Here is a 22,360-nt window from a genome sequence, read left to right on the forward strand (position 1 = left end):
CCACCCCCTTTAGGATGGAGGTCCCCCCTAGGATGCCTGCCAAGTCCTTGGGTGAGGGGGCTGAGGGGCCGTTTTGCAGGGCTTGGCTGGCGACTGAAGCTCCCAGCCTCTCCTTTTTTTCTTTTTTTTTTAATTCTGGGATTTATTTACCTTCGATAATTGAAACTATGTTGCCGTTCCAGCTCTGTGGCCATGGCCTGCTGAAAGCAGGTATCTGGGGTTTGTTTAGCTTCTATAATTGAAACTTAGTTGTTTTCAGATCTCAGAGCCCAGCCAGGGCAGGTGGGGAACCTTGGCTTCCTCCATCACTGGAGCAAGCAAGCTTCATGTTCGCTTCAGTTGCGTGGCTGCCGGCCACCATCTTGGTTGGCAGTTAATTTGCATATCGCCCTGATTAGCCAATGGGAAGCGTAGTGAAGGTACGGTTAATTACCCTTTTTGTCTTTTATTAGATAGGATTTGTGGGCCATACAAAATTATCAATTGAAAAATGGCCTGCTATATATGGTCAAACATTTAATTAACTTACCCCTGATGCCTTGGCAGGGCCAGACCAAATGATTTCACAGGCCTTACATGGCCCGTGGGCTAGAGGTTCCCCACCCCTGTATACACGGCTGGTGGTAATGTAAAATAATCCAGCTGTTTTGGAAAATAGTCTGGAAGTTCTCAAAAGGTTAAACCACATGGTTACCATATGATCTAACAATCCCCAATTCCACTTTTAGGTAAATACCTAAAGAACTAAAAACATATGAAAACTTAGAAACAAGTGTTCATAGCAGTTTTATTAAAAGAGTAGCTAAAAAGTAGAAACAACCCAAATGCCCATCAACTGATGAATGAATAAGCAAAAGGTGGTACATCTACAGTGGAATATTAGCAAGCCTTAAAAAGGAATGAAATTCAGATATATAAGACAACATGGAAGAACTTTGAACACATTATGCCAAGTGAAAGAAGACAGTCACAAAAGACCTCATACTGTATGATGTCATTTATATCAAATGCCCAGAATAGACAAATCTATAGAGGCAGAAAGTAGATTAGTGGCTGCCAGGAACTGGGGGTGTTGGGAGGAAATGGGGAGTGACTGCTAATGGGTATAGAGTTTCTTTTAGGAATTATGAAATGTTCTAAAATTGTGGTGATGGTTGCAGAACTCTGAACATGCTAAATAAACCATTGAATTATACACTTTAAGTGGCTGAATTGTCTGGTATGTGAAATAGATCTCAAAAAAACTGTTACATATTTTTTAAAGGCATGCAGTGCCAGAGCCTGTCTGGCAGAGCACCGCCTGCACCAGCAGTAGCTTACCTGCAGTATGTGGAGGCCACCAGGTAAAGAAGGATGCTTGCTACCGGAGAGGAGTGCTTTAAATCTCCTACACATGGGTTAGGCCATATATCTAAAAAGGTCATAGCTAATATCATTGTTAAAAGGGATAGTTGCTAAAATAATACAAGGTTCACTAGAAACAAAAGTTGAAGATAAAAATTTGAGTTCCTGTCCCAACTCCTCTCTGTGGGCCAGACACAGGTTGTAATAACCCCTTTAACCCCTCACTACCCATTTCCCACAAAGTAAAGGGCAATTTTCAGTTTGTTTTTCTAGAGAACAAATTGTTTGCATCATAACTTTCTTAGGAGCAGACAGTAACTATAAGAATCCAAGATTCCTTCCCCTTGTAAAAACCCTGTAATTATCTCTGATTTGCATAAAACATGCCTACTAGTCACCCAATAACTGTATAGTGAAGAGCATCTGGCTTCAAGAGGCTCCTCCCGCTTCTCCTACATTTTTGGCTAATCAGAGACAATGGTTAGACAACAGGATGATCTCATTCTGCCCCACCTGCCAGCAGGATCAGTGTACTGTTTATCTCAGGGGAGACTGAGCAGCCTGGGCTCTCGCCATAGGGAAGCATTTCACATCACTGTCTTAGACAATGAGCAAGAAGACCCATTTTAACTGTATTTCCTCCTCTTGTGCCATTTTCTTACTTCTAGAGTAACGTTCTTGCTTGCAGGTTGCAGCTCAGCGGTCTTATTTTTGCACCCTGGGTTGGAGAAGGAGATGGATGTGAGCTAGAGATTGAATTTATTTTTGTTTTGTTCTTGGCAGGCAGTACATGCCACACTACTACCCTTCCTGCTCTTGTGCGCACACCTACTCTGATGATGCAGCCTTCACTGGATATCAAACCATTTATGTCTTTTCCAGTGGACAGTAGTTCTGCTGTTGGACTCTTTCCAAATTTTAACACAGTGAGTAAATGCATTTTTATTATGTGTCCTCCTCTATTTCTTTTGTGAATAGGCAATTGGTATGGCCTGTTTCTAAAGTGTGTAATTTTAGACCATATATTGGTTATACTGCTCAGCTGTATTATGGAAGATAAATGTGTCACCCATGGGAATTAATCCAGATAATAGCCAGCATATTTATTTTACAAGTATTTCCACAGATAGATTTTCACTTGTTGCTTTGAACAATTTTGATAAACTTTTCAGTGGTGTGAGAATCCATATTATTTCTGGGATGCTGTTCACATGCCCAAGAACACAATTTAGAGCTATGAGCCACATTGATTTTCCCTTCTACTACAAAGAAAAAAACGTGTATGCTTTATCTCCCTGGGTATATTTTTATTTGGGAGATATTTTAGATAAGCACTCTTACACAAACAGAATTTTTATTTGGAGCCTTTTGTGAATTATGTGAATCTGACTCTATTAGTAAAAAGAAAAATTCATTTAAATCTGCATATGCGTTGTCTGGATGACACCTTAACATCCCATTTAAAATGTAAGATAGTCCGGCTGGCATGGCTCTGTGGTTGAGCGTGGACCTTTGAACCAGGAGGTCACAGTTTGATTTCTGGTCAGGGCACTTGCCCTGGTTGTGGACTCAACCCCCAATATGGGGCATGCAAGAGGCAGCCAATCAATGATTCTCTCTCATCATTGATGTTTCTCTCTCTTTCCCTTTCCCTCCCTCTCTGAAATCAATAAAAATATATTAAAAATAAAATGTATGATAAATATTAGAGAATTACCTGTTATTACCAGTGTTCTTCATTCAGGTCAACTGACCTTCAATCTGAATAAAAGACATTTTGCAGGTTAGAGAAGTACAGCATTCTTCTGTACTTCTGCCAACAATAGAATTCAGCATAAAATCAGTCCATAATCAGATTACAAATGTATAGTAAGAGAAAAGATTAAAACCAGTTCAGGTGATTGCATGAGTTATGTCTGGTTTGTCAATAAATACAATCAGTTGGGCATGATGGTCGACATAAAGGATACAGCATTATAGAAGCTGCTGTAATCAAGAAAAAGAATTACATTATCAACACCACCAGACCTCGAGCATCTGCGGTACTGCCAAATGTTTCCTTTTGCAAACTTAGCTTTTGTATGAAATGAAAACAGCAAGAGGACGATTTCTCAGGGGCTGTAAATAAAATCTGCTGACAGGCCTTCTGTTGTGGCTTTGCATTGGTAAGGTAATTAGAAGTTAGGGGATCAGCCAACTTTTTAAGGAGAACTGGCCTTGACTTACCGAGTAAACAGTTGAATGTTTTTTTCTTCTTTGGGTTTTTCAGGGACAAGTCAGACAGTACTTTTAAAAAGGCATTAAAAGATGAGCATCATTTGTAGTGCCGTGGAACAGCTCGGTAAGATAGATCACACCTGCCCTGGTCACGTTACTCCATCAGAAGTGACCCCAAAGATTGTGCCATTTCAGGGAGCTTGAACTCAAGCATGACTGTTGTAGACGCTATTGAAACACAGGTGGCATATTCCAAACATCACTAAATTCAGTTATTTACTTCTTAAAACATTTAGCTGGTGTTAGTATTTTGATTAATGCATCTTTGGAAGACAGTGTTTGTAGCTATTGCACAAGTCCAGTTGCTGTCAGGAGGTAGCATTGATGATGTGGGTAGGCACAAGTGGCTCCTACTGTAGTTCACCTCTGTATTTTTTTAATACAAGTAATACATAGATACTTATTTCTAAGATTCAAATAAAACATTAACATCCAAAGAGCAAATTCATATATGCATAACCCATGGACACAGACAATAGTGCTGTGAAGGCTTGGGGAGGGGGTGGGAGCAGGGTGGAGGCAGTCAACGGGGGTTAAAGGGAGCATCTGTAATACTTTCAACAATAAAGATTAAAAAAAATTTTTTTAAGAGCAAAATATGACGTTCACCATTCCCTACTCCTGCAAACAAACTTACTCCCTTCCAGAAGTATGTTATGTACATACCTAAAAGGAACACAATCACAGTTGTCTTTTTACAATTGTAATCAAATTAACACTATTCTCTAAGTCACTTTTTTCAGTTATCAAAGTGCCTTACGTATACCTCTAAGTTCTTAAGGATTGTAAAACAAAAAAGTGGAAAGAATATGTTCATAAAGGGTTTTTTTAAAGATAAAAATAGTGTCATAATGGCTTATAATATGAGTAGGGTTTACTCATGTACTAACTTGTCTTTTGTTTGTTTCTGTATTATACACAGTAATTAACTTTATGATACATTTGAGAATATCCAAGGAATAATTCTAGTAATAGAAGTTCTTTTTTTTCCTTTCTTGGAATAAAATAAACTTGTAATTTTCCAATGAAAATACTTTTTGGTTAAGGTGAAGAATATAGCAAAGAACTATATTAAGTAATAATTTTCTCTATATATTACATCAAAGGCATTTATTAGACAGAGAGCCCTTTTGATAGTATGTTAAAAATTAAGTCATCACAGGGGACCCTCTATCATCTTGTAACAAAATGAATTTCTAGGATCATAGGAATTTCCTATGATTTTTTTTTCACTAAACTGCAGTTTTAATTACTCTAACCTTTTCTCTAGAGGTTTTTCCATTCTAGCGCTAAACTTCTCCCAACTGATTTCCTATAGTAATTTCATAAAAGTCTTTGTCAACATTTTCCTAGAAAACCATTTACATTACTAATAATAATGATACTAGATTATTATATATTTGTGATGGTTTATATCCTTCAAAGGACCCAGACTTTAGAATATTTGGGTAGACCATGATTATTATCTCTATTGTCTATAGGAGGAAAGAGAGTTAGTAAAGGAAGAACTGAGATTTGAATTAGAATCTTCTAACTTTGAAACTCATATTCTGGCTCTTCTGTGTCATTAGCTCTTTTGGTCCTTGTCACTTCCCACCTCATTCATTGTGAACAAAGCTCAATCAGAAACCTTTTGTGTTCTTTTCTGGAAGCATGGTAGACAATTTTCACCAGAATCAAAAGGAGAAAGAGGAAAGGATTTTTTTCCCCATCACCATTTATCCCTCCATACCCTCTTGTTTGAATGCATAATATGGACCTCTCTACAAACAATATCTATGAAGCAGAAGATATTTTTAGAACAGTTATAATTTATTGTTAGCCAATTTTTGTGTCTGCCATGACGAAGTAACCGCTTGAGCTAAAGCAGACCCATTATTAGCCAATTTTAAAAGTATATTCTACTAAATATACTTTTATATATTCTATTAAATATACTTTCAGTAATTCATTTGTTCTTTGAAAACCAAGGTGAACGCTACTTTAATCACTTTATTTTTAAACAAGGATATTTGTAAATATAAGAAATATTTTTAACTCATAGTTATCAGTAGAATGAAAACAGTGTACTTTGTGAACATAGCTAAAAGTTGAGAAATTCAAATTTTGCTATTTTTTAAAATTTTATTAAATTTATTGGGGTGACATTGGTTAATAGGGTCATATAGGTTTCAAGTGTACATTTCTATGATACATTATCTGTATATTGCATTATTTGACCACCTCTCAAAGTCAAATCATCTTCTGTCACCATATATTTGGTCCCCTTTTTCTTTTCCTCTCCCCACCCCCTTTCCTCTAGCAACCACCATATTGTTGTCTGTGTCTATGAATTTAAGTTTTATATCCCACATATGAGTGAAATCATATGGCTCATAGCTTTTTCTGACTGACGTACTTTGCTTAGTATAATATTCTCAAGGTCCATCCATGTTGTAACAAATGGCAGTATTTCGTCTTTTCTTATGGCTGAGTAGTATTCCATATTATATACATGCCATATCTTCTTTATCCAATCCTCTATTGAAGGACACTTTGGTTTTCTGTATGTCTTTGTCACCATGTTTATGGAGCAAATAATTTTTGACAAAGGGGCCAAAAACACATGGAGAGAAGAAAGCATCTTCATTAAATGATGCTGGGAAAATTGGAAAGCCACATGCAAAAGAATGGATCTAGACTACAGTTTGTCCCTATATACAAAAATTAATTCAATATGTATCAAAGACCTATGTATAAGATATGAAAAAATAAATTAAATAGAAAAAACCATAGGTACTAAACTTATAGACCTTACTCGTAGAGAACATTTTATGAATTTGATCCCAAAGGCAAGGGAAGTAAAGGCAAAAATAAATAAATGTACTATATAAAAATAAAAGGCTTCTGCTCAGCAAAAGAAACTGCCAACAAAACAAAAAGGCATCCAACCAAATGGGAGATATTTGCAAACAACAGCTCTGACAAGGGGTTAATATACAAAATATATGAAGAACTCATATGACTCAATACCAAACAAACTATCCAACTAAAAAATGTGCAGAGTACCTGTGCAAACACCTCTCCCAAGAAGATCTACAAATGGCCAACAAATATATGAAAAGATGTTCAACTTCACCAGCTGTTAGGGAAATGCAAATCAAAACTCCAATGAAATACCACCTCCCACCTGTTAGAATGGCTGTTATCAACAAATAGGTAATAACAAGTGTTGGAGAGGTTATGGAGAAAAAGGAACCCTCATTCACTGCTAGTGGGAATGGAAACTGGTACAACCACTATGAAAAACAGTATGGCAGCTCCTCAAAAAATTAAGAATAGGGTTACCCTGTGACCCAGAAACCGCTCTCTGGGTATCTACTGAAAAGCTCAAAAACATTTATTCACAAAGACAAGTGCATCCCTAAGTTCATTGCAGCATTATTCTGGTACTATTTTCTTTATGTGGATTTAATGTATGGATGGAAATCACTGATAATTTATGATATATATGCAGAGTGTCTCAAAAAAGGTATAAACTGTAACAGCTGGTAGCTCAATTTTAAAAATTAAATGTATTTTAATAAACACTGCCTTTATAATTATTCAAAGTGTATGTATGCATTTATATATAAAAGTATATATACTTCTCTCTCTCACTACATAGATATATGTAAAGTAATGGTTTCCTCTTGTTTTTACAGTGGAGTATGATAATGTTACATCAGAAACATAGCAAGAATGAAATGGAATTCTGTCAGATTCCAAAACAGAATAGGTGCCTGTTCTATAGTACAGTGTACACAATTAAGAGATGTGCGTCAGAGCATTTGTTTAGTGGCTGTCTTGCCTTATGCTCCACGACTGACATAATCTCTCTCAGTGTTTATATGTGAAGAGTAAGGAAGTGATTCGAGACAGTGACCAAGCAGAGTTATGAAGAGCCATGCGAGGGACAATGGCCATCACTGATAATTTATGATGGGCTATATGTCAAGGATGCATGTCTGGAGAATGATGATGTTAACGTGGCACTTCAGCAGCAGTGCTTTAGAGAGGCGCTGTGTTGAGCCACTTATAGGTAAAAGACTGTGCAAACAAAAACATAAATATTCAAATATCTGGACCTTTATATCTAAAGCCTAATGGGCTTCTCTGCCTGGCTACCCACTAATGTTCACCTCCAACCCTGCCACTGCACCTTCAATTATTTGTTGTTCAGGACTCAACTTAGCTATCACCTCCTTCGCAGGACATCTTCTGTGACTCTTCATGGCTGAATTAAGTGTCCACTCTCTGTATTTTCAAAGTACCCCCAGATGACCTCCATTATTGTAGTTGGTCCACCACAGTCTAATGACCTGATTCTCTATCTTGCTCACCAGAATGTCAGGTCCTTGAGAACAGGAGCTATATCTCATTTATCTGTGTATGCTTGTTGTCTGGCCCACATGCATAATAACACCTCTTTTGAAGGAAGAAGGAGAGGATCTGAGGAGAGAGAAAAGGATAGAGGAAAGGTCCCCAGTTCCTTGGTTTTGAATGTTCATGTTTCCCCATCCAGCAAAGGGAATACCAACATTTCTACACCCCCAAGTGCGGAGTGATGGGCTCAGGTGTTTACTTTTATTTTCCTGAGAACTGTCTTTTTTAATCTAAAGGCAATAATTAGTTACAAACTTTTCCCCAGCTATAGTTCCAGCTTTCTCTGTATGGGAGGTGTGGAAACTTTGCAAGTATCTACTAAGTTCCTGTACTAAACCCCAGTTTCAAGAGCATTTAGTGAGAAAACAAAGTCGTTAGTTACTAAATTTTATTGAAAACAGTCTATACACTAAAGAATTCTGGGTTTTGGAGAGAAGATAAATAAAATTGCTGTAGGGCCTAAGAAACTTGTAAGAAATAGAATAAATACACTACAAAAGATAAGATAATAAAACCCAAGAAATATAGACAGGATGAAAATAGTTACTGAACTACTATAATGTTCAAGAAATAATAATTTTTGTATGCTAGTAGAGCTATTTTCATTATTTTTTTATTCACTGTACTTTAAATGCCAAATGCTCCATGGACATCCTCTGATTATTGTACATAATGTTTTGGTAGCTTCCAAAATATATACACTTCTTTCTCTTATTAGATTTAGAATCTACCATCTAGTATGAATCCAATTTTTATCTTTGTTCAACTGGGATAGTACTTGATGTTTAACGATTGAGATAACACTTAATGATAAATTCTCCTTAACAAGATACTTCTTCATCCCTGGCCAGTGTGGCTCAGTTGTTGGAGCATCATCCATCATCTCACACACTGAAAGGTTGCAGTTTCAATAGCAGTCAGAGCACATACCCGGGTTTCCGGTTGCATCCCTGGCACATGCAGAGAGCAGTCGATTAAAGTTTCACATTGGTCTCTCTCTCTCTCTCTCTCTCTCTCTCTCTCTCTCTCTCTCTCCCCTCTTTTCCTCTCTCTAAAATCAGTAAAGCTTACCCTTGGGTGAGGGGTGGAAAAAAAAAGATACTCTTCAGAATTGAAATAAATTGCATATTTACCACAATGGATATTATCAATTTAGTATAATAAAATAAGTATACTAGAAGACACATATACACACATGCTGTAATGTACTGAATGTTTGTATCCTCCTCTCCAATGCATATATTGAAGTCCTAACATGCATGTGAAGATATTTAGAGAAGTGATTAAAGTTAGATGAGGTCATACGGGTGGGACCCTCATAATGAATTAGTACCCTTCTAAGAAGAGATCTCAGAGAGCTTTACCCCCTTCCACTATGTAAGTACATTGTGAGAATACAGCCATTTCTAAGCCAACAAGAAACTTCTCACCAGACTATGTCCATGCAGGAACCCTGATCTTGGACTTCCCTCCCGCAGAACTAAGATAAAATAAATTTCTGTTATATAAGCCACCCAGTCCGTGGTATTTTGTTACGGTGGCCCAACCAGACTAAGACACATGTCCAATGTGTATATTGTATGTGATGATGTGTAGATCAAGTTTCTTTTAACAGCCATATATAGGGAACATGTACAGATATATTTGTTGAACTCCCCAGAGCTATAGTTATAGTCAAGAGCTGCCTCGAAACCACAGTCACCTGTCAGTTTCTCTGCAGATTGGCAGGTGTGTTCCATGCTTATTTTAAATGTCTTTGTCAGTTCTGTCATGTTTTTGCAATTGCTGCAGGAAAGCACAAGTACAATGGAGGTCACTGCTGCTTTATTGCAAGAGACTCAACAATCATATTTTTGTGAAAAATAATCTGATTTTTACTTCCAACCTTGAAGTTATTTTTTTTCCTGATGCATGAACAAATATATGGAACAGAGTAAATATTATTTCTAAAAGTGTAAAGTCTCAAATTGCTATATGATTCTTTGAATCATTCATGACAGGCTGTGAAATTATCTGTATGTTTACCATTTATTTTATCATTCTAGATTCTCTGAAATTATGGGTCATTCATAGCTTGGCAATAGCAACAAATTTTTAATTTTTTTCTTTCTTGTAATAGAATTAATAATATATTTATCCAGGAGATCTAAAATAAAGAAATTGGGAGTCAAAAGTCACATTTTGCTATTAATTCATGCCATGCTTCCTATGAAGTATTCTTGTAGGAAACTTGAAGTAAGCCAGAACATTTACATTTTTATCTGCTTTTAATGCCTTTATCTACTTAATTAAGTCCTTATTTAAATACTTGGATACATATTTTTTCTTTTATTTGAATTTTTTATTTAATTTGATTTAAGTAAAATACTCTCCCTCTGCAAATGCAGCCCAAATGTGAATTTTTGCTGTGGTGTCTTCTTTTTTATTCTAATAATGCTTTACTGTCACTAAAAAGTTATATATTCCATTTTTTCTACTAGTATGTCTAACTACTTGAAATGACACATTCGTCTCAGTCATATATAAAAAAAGAGAGAATATGGTTGATTTTTTACTTTTAGGGTGTGTTTAAAATATATTGCAGGGTAATATTATTTTATATGTTGTAAAGAAACATATAGTATTAAAATATACCAAGTTGAAATTTTCATGGTTACTCAAATTTACTAGAAAAGGAAGAAGAGAATGGCCTAATATGGCACTTAGACAAGTGAACAGCAGTACTACCCAGATCATTAGAAAAAAAGATGGTTCTAGAAAATGTTTGAAATGTGGTACGAAACTAATGAAGATTTAGTACACATATTTAAGCATAGATTCCTGACTAGAAAATTTTATATCCCTGTTAAATGTGACAGAGCGAAAAGTTACGTAAACATGACCACTAGAAGATAAAATACTGCATCTTCATTATTGTCTCCCTTTCCCCTTGAAACCACAAACATGTCCTTTTTAAATGTAACTCATGTCCCTTGCCTTATTCAAAAGTTTCAAGATTTATCTACTAAAGACTTTGTGTTTACATCTCCCTTTCTCTGCTGACTCTTGAAACCCTTTTAGAAAATGCCAGTATTATTTGTATGTTTTGTATGTATATGTACATGTATGTTTATGTAATGTGTGGTTATATGGGTTTTTTCTCCCTAATTAAATTACTTGTTCAGGGCACCTGAACAAAGCATTCATTCGTAACCACCTACTGAATGTGTACATGTGCCAGTCATCGTGCTAAGGAGGAGTTATAGCAAATAAGACAGAAGCTATTCACTGTCTGATAGAAATTACTTCCTTCTCTTGTATCATTCACCATAGCATAATAGAGGAGTCTGCTCACAGAGAATACAGTCAATTCAGTTAATTAAAGCTGCCTGAAAACAACAGAGTAAGACTTTGATGGGCCTTCATGGGGTACGAGAACACGGGTTTCAGGAGCTCAAGAAAAGAGGCATCTGTAGTCTCACCATGCTCTGGCCTCTTGCATGTCCATTTCATTATCCTAGTCTCAACCTCACACGGCTCTGGGGCTTCATCTTTAGTGCTAGAGTTTCAAGGATTATGTGTACTTGGAGGGTACATCAGATTTTCTGGCAAGACAGGTGTTCAGTCTTGGTGCTGTTCCAGCTCAGCATTTTTCAAGAGTAGAGTCAACTTGGAAAAAGTGTCTATGCCAGGCCCTCTTCTTAAAAAAAATTATTCTTAACAAATCATCAGTTAATATGAAAAGATAAAACCACAACAACCTTATTCTTAAGGTCTCTCAATGAACGAGCTTTTCTGTGCCTGTGGTAAAGTAGGAGAGTTTAATAAATATGAAAAGTAGCAAAATATTATTGGGCATTCCCTCCAGCCCAGAAAATGTATTTCTAAATTGGTTGCTCTATAAACAGCAATTGATGGTGGTGTTCCCTGAGAAACTTTTATCAAAAGCTGGGGAACCCAACCAATAGCACAGAGCATCTTTTTTCCTTCCTCTCTCTCGATTCTTGTATTCAAAATTAAGTCTCAAATCTCTTTTGGAAAGAGAAAAGCATCTTTTGGGATATTCCAGCCCCTTTACTTTTATAGTTGCCGTTGAGGGTGCTAAAGATGAATTGAAGTGCTACTTAGCAATCTGTGAAGTTTCAACATCTTAGTGGAGCTCAGTAGGAATCTTGGGAAAATACCTTTTTCAGAGAGTTAGCTGTCAATTTGGGTTTTCTTGCCCTTCTTTTTATGTCCTGATGCTTGAAATAAGATGGGAAAAAACACCCATAAATTATATAAACAAGACCTAATTTTTATGGAATTCTAGTATCAGGGGGCTTTAGTATATTTTTTAAAATATGTTTTTATTGATTTTCAGAGAGAGGAAGGGAGAGGGAGAGAGAGAGAGAGACATCAATGATGAGACAGAATCATCAGTTGGTTGCCTCCTGCACACCTCCTACTGGGGATGGAGCCTGCAACCCCGGCATGTGCCCTGACCAGGAATCAAACTGTGATCTCTTGGTTCATAGGTCAATACTCAACCACTGAGCCACACCAGCCAGGCAGGCTTTAGTGTATTTAAAACACATTCTATAATTAGTTTTTAAAAATTCATCCGTATAAGAAATCGGCTACAATGTGTCATTGTTGTACCCTTTTTTGCAAATCAGAAGATTGAGGAATATATAATTTCTTCCAGCAGGCAGCTCTGCCACTGAAAGGGGAAAGGCTAAATATTAAATAAGAGCTGGTCTCCACCCTACCATTTCCTAAATTTAAATGTGTGTATTACTCATGTGAGACATAGTTTTTAAAGTACCCAATAAATCCTGTGGCTCCTAAAGTCAGGTTGAAATACTGTCCTTTGTAGTATATGCTATAGAAGATGGGTTTTTTTTCTTGTCCATCTTAATACTTGTTTTCCCTTGTTGTGGACAGTTTCTAGAGCCAGGATCTGAGTGGTATAATAGAACATACTAGTATATCTCTTTTACAGAAAGTCTCCAACAATTAAAAACATGTATCTGGGTCTAATTTCTTTGTTTTCTTCGTGTAGACACCAAACTTCCATAATATATAAAATGGTCCATTGTAATAATAATATAAGCCACAAAATCTCTATTTCCCAAAACTAGCTGAAGCTATTAGATGCTAAAATGATTCCTAATAGCCACTATCACATGGCATATACTTAAGTTTTAACTTTTGAAGTTCTTATCTTCTAAAGGAAATTGTGACATTCGTTTATTTAGTCAGCCACTCATTCATCGGGTATATCCCACCTCTTCCCAAAAGCAACATGGAGCATTACCTCTCAGAGAAGTAACGCTGCTTGACTTGCTCCAAAGTAAGCTTCTAACAGTCCTACTTGACCTTGACTCTGCTTTATGCCATCTGGGGTAGCAGGAGCCCAAGTGGAGGGGAGAGGTGGGTAGAACCACTGACTTCATTGCATAGGGGATGAGCACTGAACTCAGAGACTTGTATCTAGACTAGTTTTCTTTTATCTTGAGAAAGCCGCTTTACTCCACTTTTCCTCATTTGAAAACTAGGGATGATGTAACCTATACCATTACCTCATTAAATTTTGAGTTATGTTTATGGAGAATTGGGGATATGACTTAATATCTAGAAAATTTCTGGAATTTAATGAGGGCTTAGAAAAAATTATAACTATATAACATATCACCATACTATTTTTAGTAATTTAAAATACCCATGAATATAAAGTGAGGTGATGTTTATTAAAAAAAACTCTTAAAAACAGCAAAACCATTTCTTATAAATGATATTAAGATTTTTATGGCTATTTCTATCACTTTGAGCTCTTCTTTCTTAACAACTACTTTAAATAAACCAAATTATGTTTATCACTGGGGCTCCTGAGGCTACTAGCTGTGTGCATTAGAGCAATCCTAATTAAGTAGGTGCTAAGGATATACATACGGCCAAGACATGATTCTGGAATTAAGAAATTTACACTCAGTTTAAGGTAGCCATGCCTAGAACTAAGCAGGTGCTCAATTGATGTTAGCCGAATGAGACAATAGTAGGGCATCCTTAAAGATCAGTGTCACCTGACTGCCTGAAAGCAAGGAAGAGGGGCTACAACTGAATTTGGAGCAGGACTGAGGAGAGGATACATTGAGCGGAGGCTGGGAATAACTGCAGTTGTTTTGGTTGGATTACAGTTTTCCTTGTTTACCTTCAATGATGTTTAGATTTTAAAGGCAATGTATCAAGGTATTTTGAACATGAGAGCTGTGTAGCTATGACACATGGTCAGTGAGTCCTAAGATGTAATGATGTTTTCTGTTATACTTTTAAAATACTGCTGATTTCCAAACATAGAACTGTTCTTCTCAAATTATGCATTAATCAAATTGACATTAGTTAAAATGGCAATTTTTAAAAATATTTTAAACTCGTCATAGTAGTCAACGTATTGTGTTATCTTTCCTGTAGTGATCGTGAAAATTTATTCTAAACATTTTTTGGCTTTTTGATTCTTATAGATCTCCCCTTACTGCTCCTCCCCCTTTTTTTCCTGAATTTAAATCACCAGTCATATCAGAAGTACCCACTTAACCTGTGCCCTAACAGTGACATCTAACTCTAAATTTGATGCTTAGTCAAAATAGATTAGCAGCTTTATATCATATTCTAAAATATTGTATAGATCTTCAGGGCATGTACATATGTAGGTAAACTTTTTTTTTCTTCAGAATATAAGTATCAGCCTAAATGAAACTTTAAAAATTATACAAGCCAAGATAGTCATAGCTCCATAGCTATTAGGAACAGCAGAGAAATGTATCAATCTTTAGACTTCTGTGCCTTTGGGGGTGGGGGGAGGAGAGGTTTAAAATAGGTACTTTTAAAATCAGTTCTTTCATAAAAGAACTTTCCAGAAAGACAGCCTGTAGCACATATCTCATTACTCCTTGTGCAATCAGGCCCTCTATTGTCTTCTGAGAGACCAGCCTGGCCCCTTTGAAAGGTGAGTAGCTTCTGCAGGAGCACTGTGACACCCAGATTCTGGGGAACCATCATTGTGTTACAGAGCAAGAATAATATCAGAATTTCCTGGAAATCAGTCATCACAGGAAGTTAGCAGCAGTTCATCGACTCCTTTTTGTGTTTGCTTCAGCCTCAAGGGTAATCACAGAAGATTATAGTCTCCATTTCAGCCCTCCTATCACTGAAATACTCTTGTCTGCCGAGAACACGATTGATTTCCAGAGGCCAGCTTTTTTTTAAATATATTTTTTGAATATATATTTATTGATTTCAGAGAGGAAGGGAGAGAGATAGAAACATCAATGATGAGAGAGAATCATTGATCAGCCATCTCCTGCATGCCTCTTACTGGGGATCGTGAGCTGACCGGAATCTAACCGTGACCTCCTGTTCATAGGTTGACATTCAACCACTGAGCCATGCTGGCCGGAGCTCCAGAGGCCAGCCTTTAACTACAGCTATGGGAGACCACTCCCACTGCAATGGGTTAATAGCTGTCAACAATTGTTATTGTAATATTGTTGAGGCAGGAATTTTGTGATTCATGACTAATTACATGAAATCTTTTAAATTAAAATAACATAATTTCTCATGTTGTTAGATATAGGTACTTGTCCAATTTTAGTGAAATTGTTAGAGGTTGGAGATTGGGAAAGACAAGGGGGTGAATAAAAATTTCAAATGAGTATTGTGAAGACTTTAAGTGCCAAGCGTCCTGATATTCTGCATTTCAGAAACATTTCTGAAAAATCTTCATAATGAATAGGGAGATTGTAAACACAAATGATTTTTGCTTCATAACATTAAAACTGTAAAAACTTTCATGAATGTTACTGAGGGATTTTGTGTTTCACGACAACTTGCTATATGGTTCATGCAGTTTTTTCTCTATTGCTTGGTTAGGAAATCTTGATGCCATATCCATGACCAAAGTGTATTTGAAATATAAGCACATTGTTTTTGTTAACCCTCACCCAAGGATAATTTTCCATTGATTTTAGAGAGAGTGGAAGGGAGGGGGAGAGACAGAGTAGAGAAAAACATCAATGTGAGAGAGACACATTGATTGTTTGCCGCCCACATGTGCTTGGACCAGTGCTGAGGATCAAGCCTGCAACCAACATACATGCCCTTGATGGGAATGGAACTCACAACCCTTCAGTCCACTGGTCAAAGCTCTAACCAGTGAGCAACTGGCCAGGGCAACATTTTTAACTTGATGATGCCACTTGCTGTATTCATTTTTATCTTACATGTGTCATTCTATTCAAAATATGTAGATGCTGAGAGGACTTTATGTACATTTGAAATAAATTTTGTGGGTAAAGTAGTTTTACCCAGAAGTGACTTCATTTCCTTACAAATTTTTAAGAAAAGAAAGACCGTTCAGTTTAAACTACTTTGGGTTTGAACTATAGCCTCCTTGCAAATGATGAAAATGATTATAAATCAGATAGATAAATGTAAAATGTCAAGGTGTACCATTAACAGAGCCTTATTCAATAAAGCAGTTATTACTGCAGAGAACAGAGGAAGGCACTTTATTAGAGTTCTTTATTTTACTTTACAAGTATGGTATATTTTGCTGAGGAGAGTTAAGTGTGTACACATATACATTCATATAAAACGGCAATAGCAAAATGAATAAATGACAAAGTATTTTTATATTACCTGCCCACAAAACCACTTGGATTACTTTTCTAATCAAAGTCCTAAAATAGTAAATGTGATAGTGAGCCTGCAAGAGGAAGGAGGACAAGTAGAAACAATATGGGTATAGCTGTGACATCCTTGAATGGGAACCAGAGAGAGGGCTCAGATAAAATGCAAGATGCCTAGTCAAACTTGAATTTCAGAGAAATAAGAATATCCTATGCAATACTTGGCATATATTTATACTTAAAAATGATTTTTATTTGCAAATCTGGAACTGTAATAGGAGATTTGGGGTCTAGTCTTAGCTGAAGAGGCTCAAAAGCAGGTTATTAAAATTCTCCAAACCTGTTCCCATTTTCAAGTGAGGAAGTGGAACCAAAGGCATCCTGGTGGGTCTGGGGCATGGCCTATCTGCTTTAACCAGAAGCGCTTTCAGTGTTTCATTGTATTGTGTTTTTAGTAGGAGCCTGTTTTGGAGTAGGGTGAAGGGAAGATTTGGGGACTCAAACTAAAACAAACTAAAAAGTAGTTTGAAGATGGAGATGTTCTCTGACACTTACTTAGCCCATGTAACGCGAGTGGATGGGGAGTAGAGCCCATGGTGCTCACACTTGGAGCATTGCAGTTCTGCTGCCTTGCATGGAGACTTGTCAGTCCTCAACTATCAGGTTTCTTCTCAGTGCAAGAGTAAGAAATGTGTTGTCTTCCATTTGAGGGGGAAAATACTTCATTTCTGCTTTGCTTTGCAGAATGAAGAATACTTCCCAATAGGCCCAGGTTTCTGATTTTTACTTCTGTCTGTCTGGTGGGGTTGTCTTTTCATCATACACCATTTAATCTGTGTCAAGGACCTGTTTTGCCTCCGTATCAGGATATATCTGATTAGTTACTGAACAGCCTTTCAAACTTAGCTTTGACAGAATGGTTTTGAAAGAATGTCAGTTAATGCATTTGGCCGTTCAGGAAGTGTATTGATTTTTAAATCAGAAAGCTCATTACTTCCCTAGTCCCTTAGAAAGCCCTTGTAACATTTTTTTAGCCGGTTTACCAGAAAACAGGCAAACATATTTTTACTTCCTTAGATTTGGAAACTTAGCACCAATAACTTTTTTAAAAATAACTTTTAAAGCTACCATCATAAGTATGGGCAAGTAATCTAGTTACTTGTATGCCATGTTTTTCTCCTAAAAAAAAATTAAAAATTCTATTTAAAAAAATATTTCTCAGAATTATTTTTGGCAATGAATTTTATGTTGTGGAAATTTAATCTTGGAGGCAGTTTTGGGGGTTGTTTTAAAGTCTCTATTTAAAAGAGAAACTCGGCAACAGGAAAGGGCAAGAACTAGGTGACTGTCTTCTAGGTCAGATATTAGTCTGTCCTTGCAAACTTCAGGATGAATGCTTTCTTCCAATGTGCTGTAGAAGAATCACTAAAATGAATATCTTACTTAGTACTTTTCACACCTATTGAAAAAACATGCTTCAGTCCAGCAAAATGATTTTTGTTATATTTTACCCTGAGGAGACACAGTACTAAGTAACATAGGAAATATCTGACTCATTTATCTTAAATTTTCTTGGTGAATCCTGCTCCTGTTCCTGTCACTCTGAATAGTGTACTTGAACTAACTTTGTTGGCATTTTTTCTGTGGGCAATATAGTTTATTGTCACCTATATATACCTTGGGATGTTTGGGTTTTTTTCAAATATGAATATACCTCATTGAGAAATACAAGCTATAAATATTTTGAGGATAGTAACTTTTCCACAGAAAAAAATATTAATAGTATTTGTCATCATTTCACTTCTTCTGTGCTATTAAAACTCACTATAGAATATCTTATTAATTCTCTTAAAGATTCTGGTAGTTTTTTACTTTTCTTAAAAAATTTGCAACTTTTCCCATAGTGCTTCAAAAGGGCATCTAATAATTTTTTATGAATGCTACTGTTACCTTGTCTTTAACAGATGTTATAGATCTTTCATATCTATACACATCCATTGGCCACAAATTATTTTAGTTATAGGAACATCAAATCTTAATAAAATGGAAACCCTTTCAAGAACTTTTTTTGTGTCCTCATGGAAAAAATACCTCTCTTTCCTAATGGTTTCTAGTCATATCCAAGTATTTGCTTCTTCGCGAATGGAAACAAACAAAGGAAAGCACTGGGTTTCCTTAGGAGACATAATTCATCATTACCATCTTGCTTTTTACCTACATTGAAAGGAGAAATTGCAATTGGGTTGAGGGTGGTCTGCTCTCCCTTGATACATCACATCAACCAATTAGACCTTTCTAAAGATATTTTTTAAACCTGAATATGGATACATATGCCATTGAATTTCTTTTCTTTAGTTTACACATCTAATGTTTGCATAGAACATCAACACCCAAAACATTGCTGGGTGTGTGTGTGTCCATGCAATGAGGTATGAGTGGACCTTCAATTAAGTCTCATAACCATTGCTGACATAGCTGAAAGTCTTATTTGTTAAACTGAACTTTTTGAAATGCTCTTTGATGTGGCTTCTTAAATTACCCAGCGGCATAACTACAGCTTTGCTGCATCACCCTTGATCCCTGGCAGCATGGAAAATCACCAGGCATGTGGAGCCAGCCAAGAAAATGGAACATTTTACATTTGTACTGACCATATTTATTACATAAAAGAATCTACTGTCAGAGTTAGACATTCAGTTTCAGTAAAGCCCACAGGTCTAATCTTACGGCAGCTCCCATTTACAAAATAACTACTGACTGAAAAAGAACTTTAAAAAGTATTCCTTTTACCCAGAACAATTTAAAAATTATCTGTCAAAAGTGTTAAACTAGTGTTCCACTAAAGAGAGTGAGGTGGTGAAACTCCCATTCATTTGCTTTTAGCTTTTTTGCTTTTACCATTTGGTAACTCTTTAAAGTTCTAAAAGCGCTACAAACGAAAAACATTATTTTCTTGTAATATCGTCACAAAACAACTCAGATATTAGACAAAAATATGTACTTATTTAAAAACCAAAAGAAGTAGCTCGTGGTCATTTTTCTATTCACTAAGTCCCAGGCCAATCACACTATACAGAAACCCACTAGAAGGGTCTCCAGGTGAGATGCGTCTGGCACGTAGAGAACTTCCAACACGCAGAACACTTTGGTTTCCCTTTCTCCTCGGGGAGACGATGACAGCGGTGGCTCTGACATTCAGTGGTTCTCTTGGGACTTGGGGTGTGAATAAAATCTTCTGCAAAGGTCTCGCAGACCACTTTGAAAGCTGGAGAACATGGCCCTTACTCTACAGTTGTTACAAGTTGTATGCATTTGCATTCTGTATCAACTGCCCTAATTCATCGAATAATGTTCTTATTTTTATATATTTAGTATGGTTTTACATATAAAAGTATCTGCACCCCAATTATATCAAGACAACTGAAATGTTTATAGGAATTATCCATAGTAAAATATTGTTTCATTCCCATTATCCTGTTGTAATTTTTTTCATGGTACTTACACTGTTGAAATACCTTGTCACTTTAGATATGTCCTCTAAACTAGAATATTGTGTTTTTGAAGTCCGTTCTCCACTCTATTTGCAGCTCCTAAAGGAGTACATGATAGCCACTTAATAAACTTTTGTTAAATAAATTAATTTTCAAGAAGCATAGTTTTTGTGCAAAACTGAAAGTTATTTATAAATGTGTGATATGTTGGAAAGCAGCAAAACTTCCCAAGAACAGAACTAAGTTGATATGAAATACTTACCCTCTATAAAAGTTGCATCATTTACTATCAGAGCAGTCTAGAAAGAGGATATTATTTTATGACAAAACACAAATCTCTTAGCATCCCATCCTATATTTCTTTTTATCCTTACACACACACACACACACACACACACACACATACACAAATGGAATTTGTCAAAAACAATAACAAAAAACACAGCTGGAAATGCAGTTTAGTTTCATTTTCAAAATAGATCTTCAAAGTAGATCACAGTGTTTTTGCCTTATACTAGTTACCCGTTTTGCCAATGGAATATACAACTTGTTTGATGAATCCCAGAACTTTGTCTGACTAAATGGAATCTGAGTGAAAGATATCAAGCTTTCTAAATCCATTTACAGCATAAGGGGGGGCAGGGGAAGGAAATTCTAATCTGTGCTCTCCACCGATTGTTTCAAATAAGTGGGCCAACTTCCACTTACATTTTCTACTGGGAATATTGACCACCACTAGGGAAGCTCTGGAAAAGGATTGTAGGTTCCCGCTTCATTTCTCAGTAATCAGATACTGTTAATTGTCAGCTATCCTCAAAATACTTAAAAGCCTACTACATTTTGATAAAATAGTGGTGGTGGCGGTGGTGGTAGTACTTTGTTAGGTCTGAGACTTAGATATAAGGTGAACTATTATTAAGTATGTGTTGTGTTGTGTTGTGTTAGGTTAGCCTTTATGCCAGTTAGGAATGGCTGGTTAACTTTCTGGTGGAGTAATGGTATTCCAGTAGAAAGGGGCCATATTTGATTTTGTTTGCAAGGCACAGGCAATATGTGGTTTCAGCAATGAGCTGGGGATTCTTGGGGGAAGTACCTTTCCAAACATATGGGTCTTGGCTGAATCAACAGTCTGTGGAAAGAGTGGCATGCCATTTGTCTTCCTTTCAATGACAATGATGGTTTCAGGTGGGACCTTGTTAGGGTAACCTGAGTGGGAGAAGCAGTGTCAGTGTGGCAAGTCACAGCTTTTACACATTCCAGATGCAAAAAATGCAGGTCTCACAGTAGCATGCAATCTCACTGTAATGTTCTGTGTGGTTTATTTTTGTTGAGCCTTCTGATTTGAAATCCAAAGCCAAAGCAGTACAAAGTTGTGTGGCTGAGCAAATATTGCCAATGATATGCAATTGTTTGTATTTTTTGATAGTTGAGAAAAAAATTGTCTTTGTGATAGTTGTCTCTGTTTTATTTCTATTTAAGTTGTCAATGACTTGAGAACAGTAAAACAGTAATATAAAAGCATGTAGCCAGAGTATGTATGTGTGTGTGTGTGTGTGTGTGTATGTATATATATATATATATATATATATATATATAAAAGCCTAAGTGTCCCTTACAACTGGTCAGCAGATTGACCGGTCTACCGGTAGCTATGATGCACACTGACCAACAGGGGGCATATGCTTAAATGCAGAAGCTGCCCTCTGGTGGTCAGTGCACTCCCACAGCCAACCTCCCACGGTCCCTCCCCCCAGACATCTGGCCAGGCCAAGGGACCCCACCTGTGCACGATTTTGTGCACTGGGCCTCTAGTCTTATATAATAAAGAGGTAATATGCAAATTTACCATCATGCCCTTGCACAAGATGGCCGCTCCCATGTGGACACAAGATGGCCACCACAAAGATGGCTGGCAGGGGAGGGCAGTTGTGGGCGATCAGGCCAGCAGGGGAGGGCAGTTAGGGGTGACCAGGCTGGCAGGAGAGGGCAGTTGGGGGGAACCAGGCCTGCAGGGGAGGGCAGTTAGGGGAGACCAGGCTGGCAGGGGAGGGCAGTTGGGTGCAACCGGACCTGCAGGGGAGGGCAGTTAGGCATCAATCAAGCTGTCAGGAGAGTAGTTAGGGAGCAATCAGGCAGGCAGGCAGGCGAGCAGTTGGGAGCCAGCAGTCCCAGATTGTGGGAGGGATGTCCGACTGC

General features: G+C 37.0%; 1 protein-coding gene across 3 annotated transcripts in view; it reads left to right on the forward strand.

Moving 5' to 3' along the window:
- The window catches only part of LOC102430467 (zinc finger protein 385B), a 174,905-nt gene that overhangs the window by 94,868 nt on the left and 57,677 nt on the right, over positions 1-22,360 (forward strand). For all 3 annotated transcript variants that reach the window (XM_023744421.1, XM_006083048.3, XM_006083051.3), the window contains exon 2: positions 2,128-2,270. In XM_023744421.1, the coding sequence (XP_023600189.1) occupies positions 2,128-2,270 (143 nt within the window). The remainder of the gene's footprint in view (positions 1-2,127; positions 2,271-22,360) is intronic.

Source organism: Myotis lucifugus, unplaced genomic scaffold (assembly GCF_000147115.1).
Source record: "Myotis lucifugus unplaced genomic scaffold, Myoluc2.0 scaffold_5, whole genome shotgun sequence".
Taxonomy (NCBI): Eukaryota; Metazoa; Chordata; class Mammalia; order Chiroptera; family Vespertilionidae; genus Myotis; species Myotis lucifugus.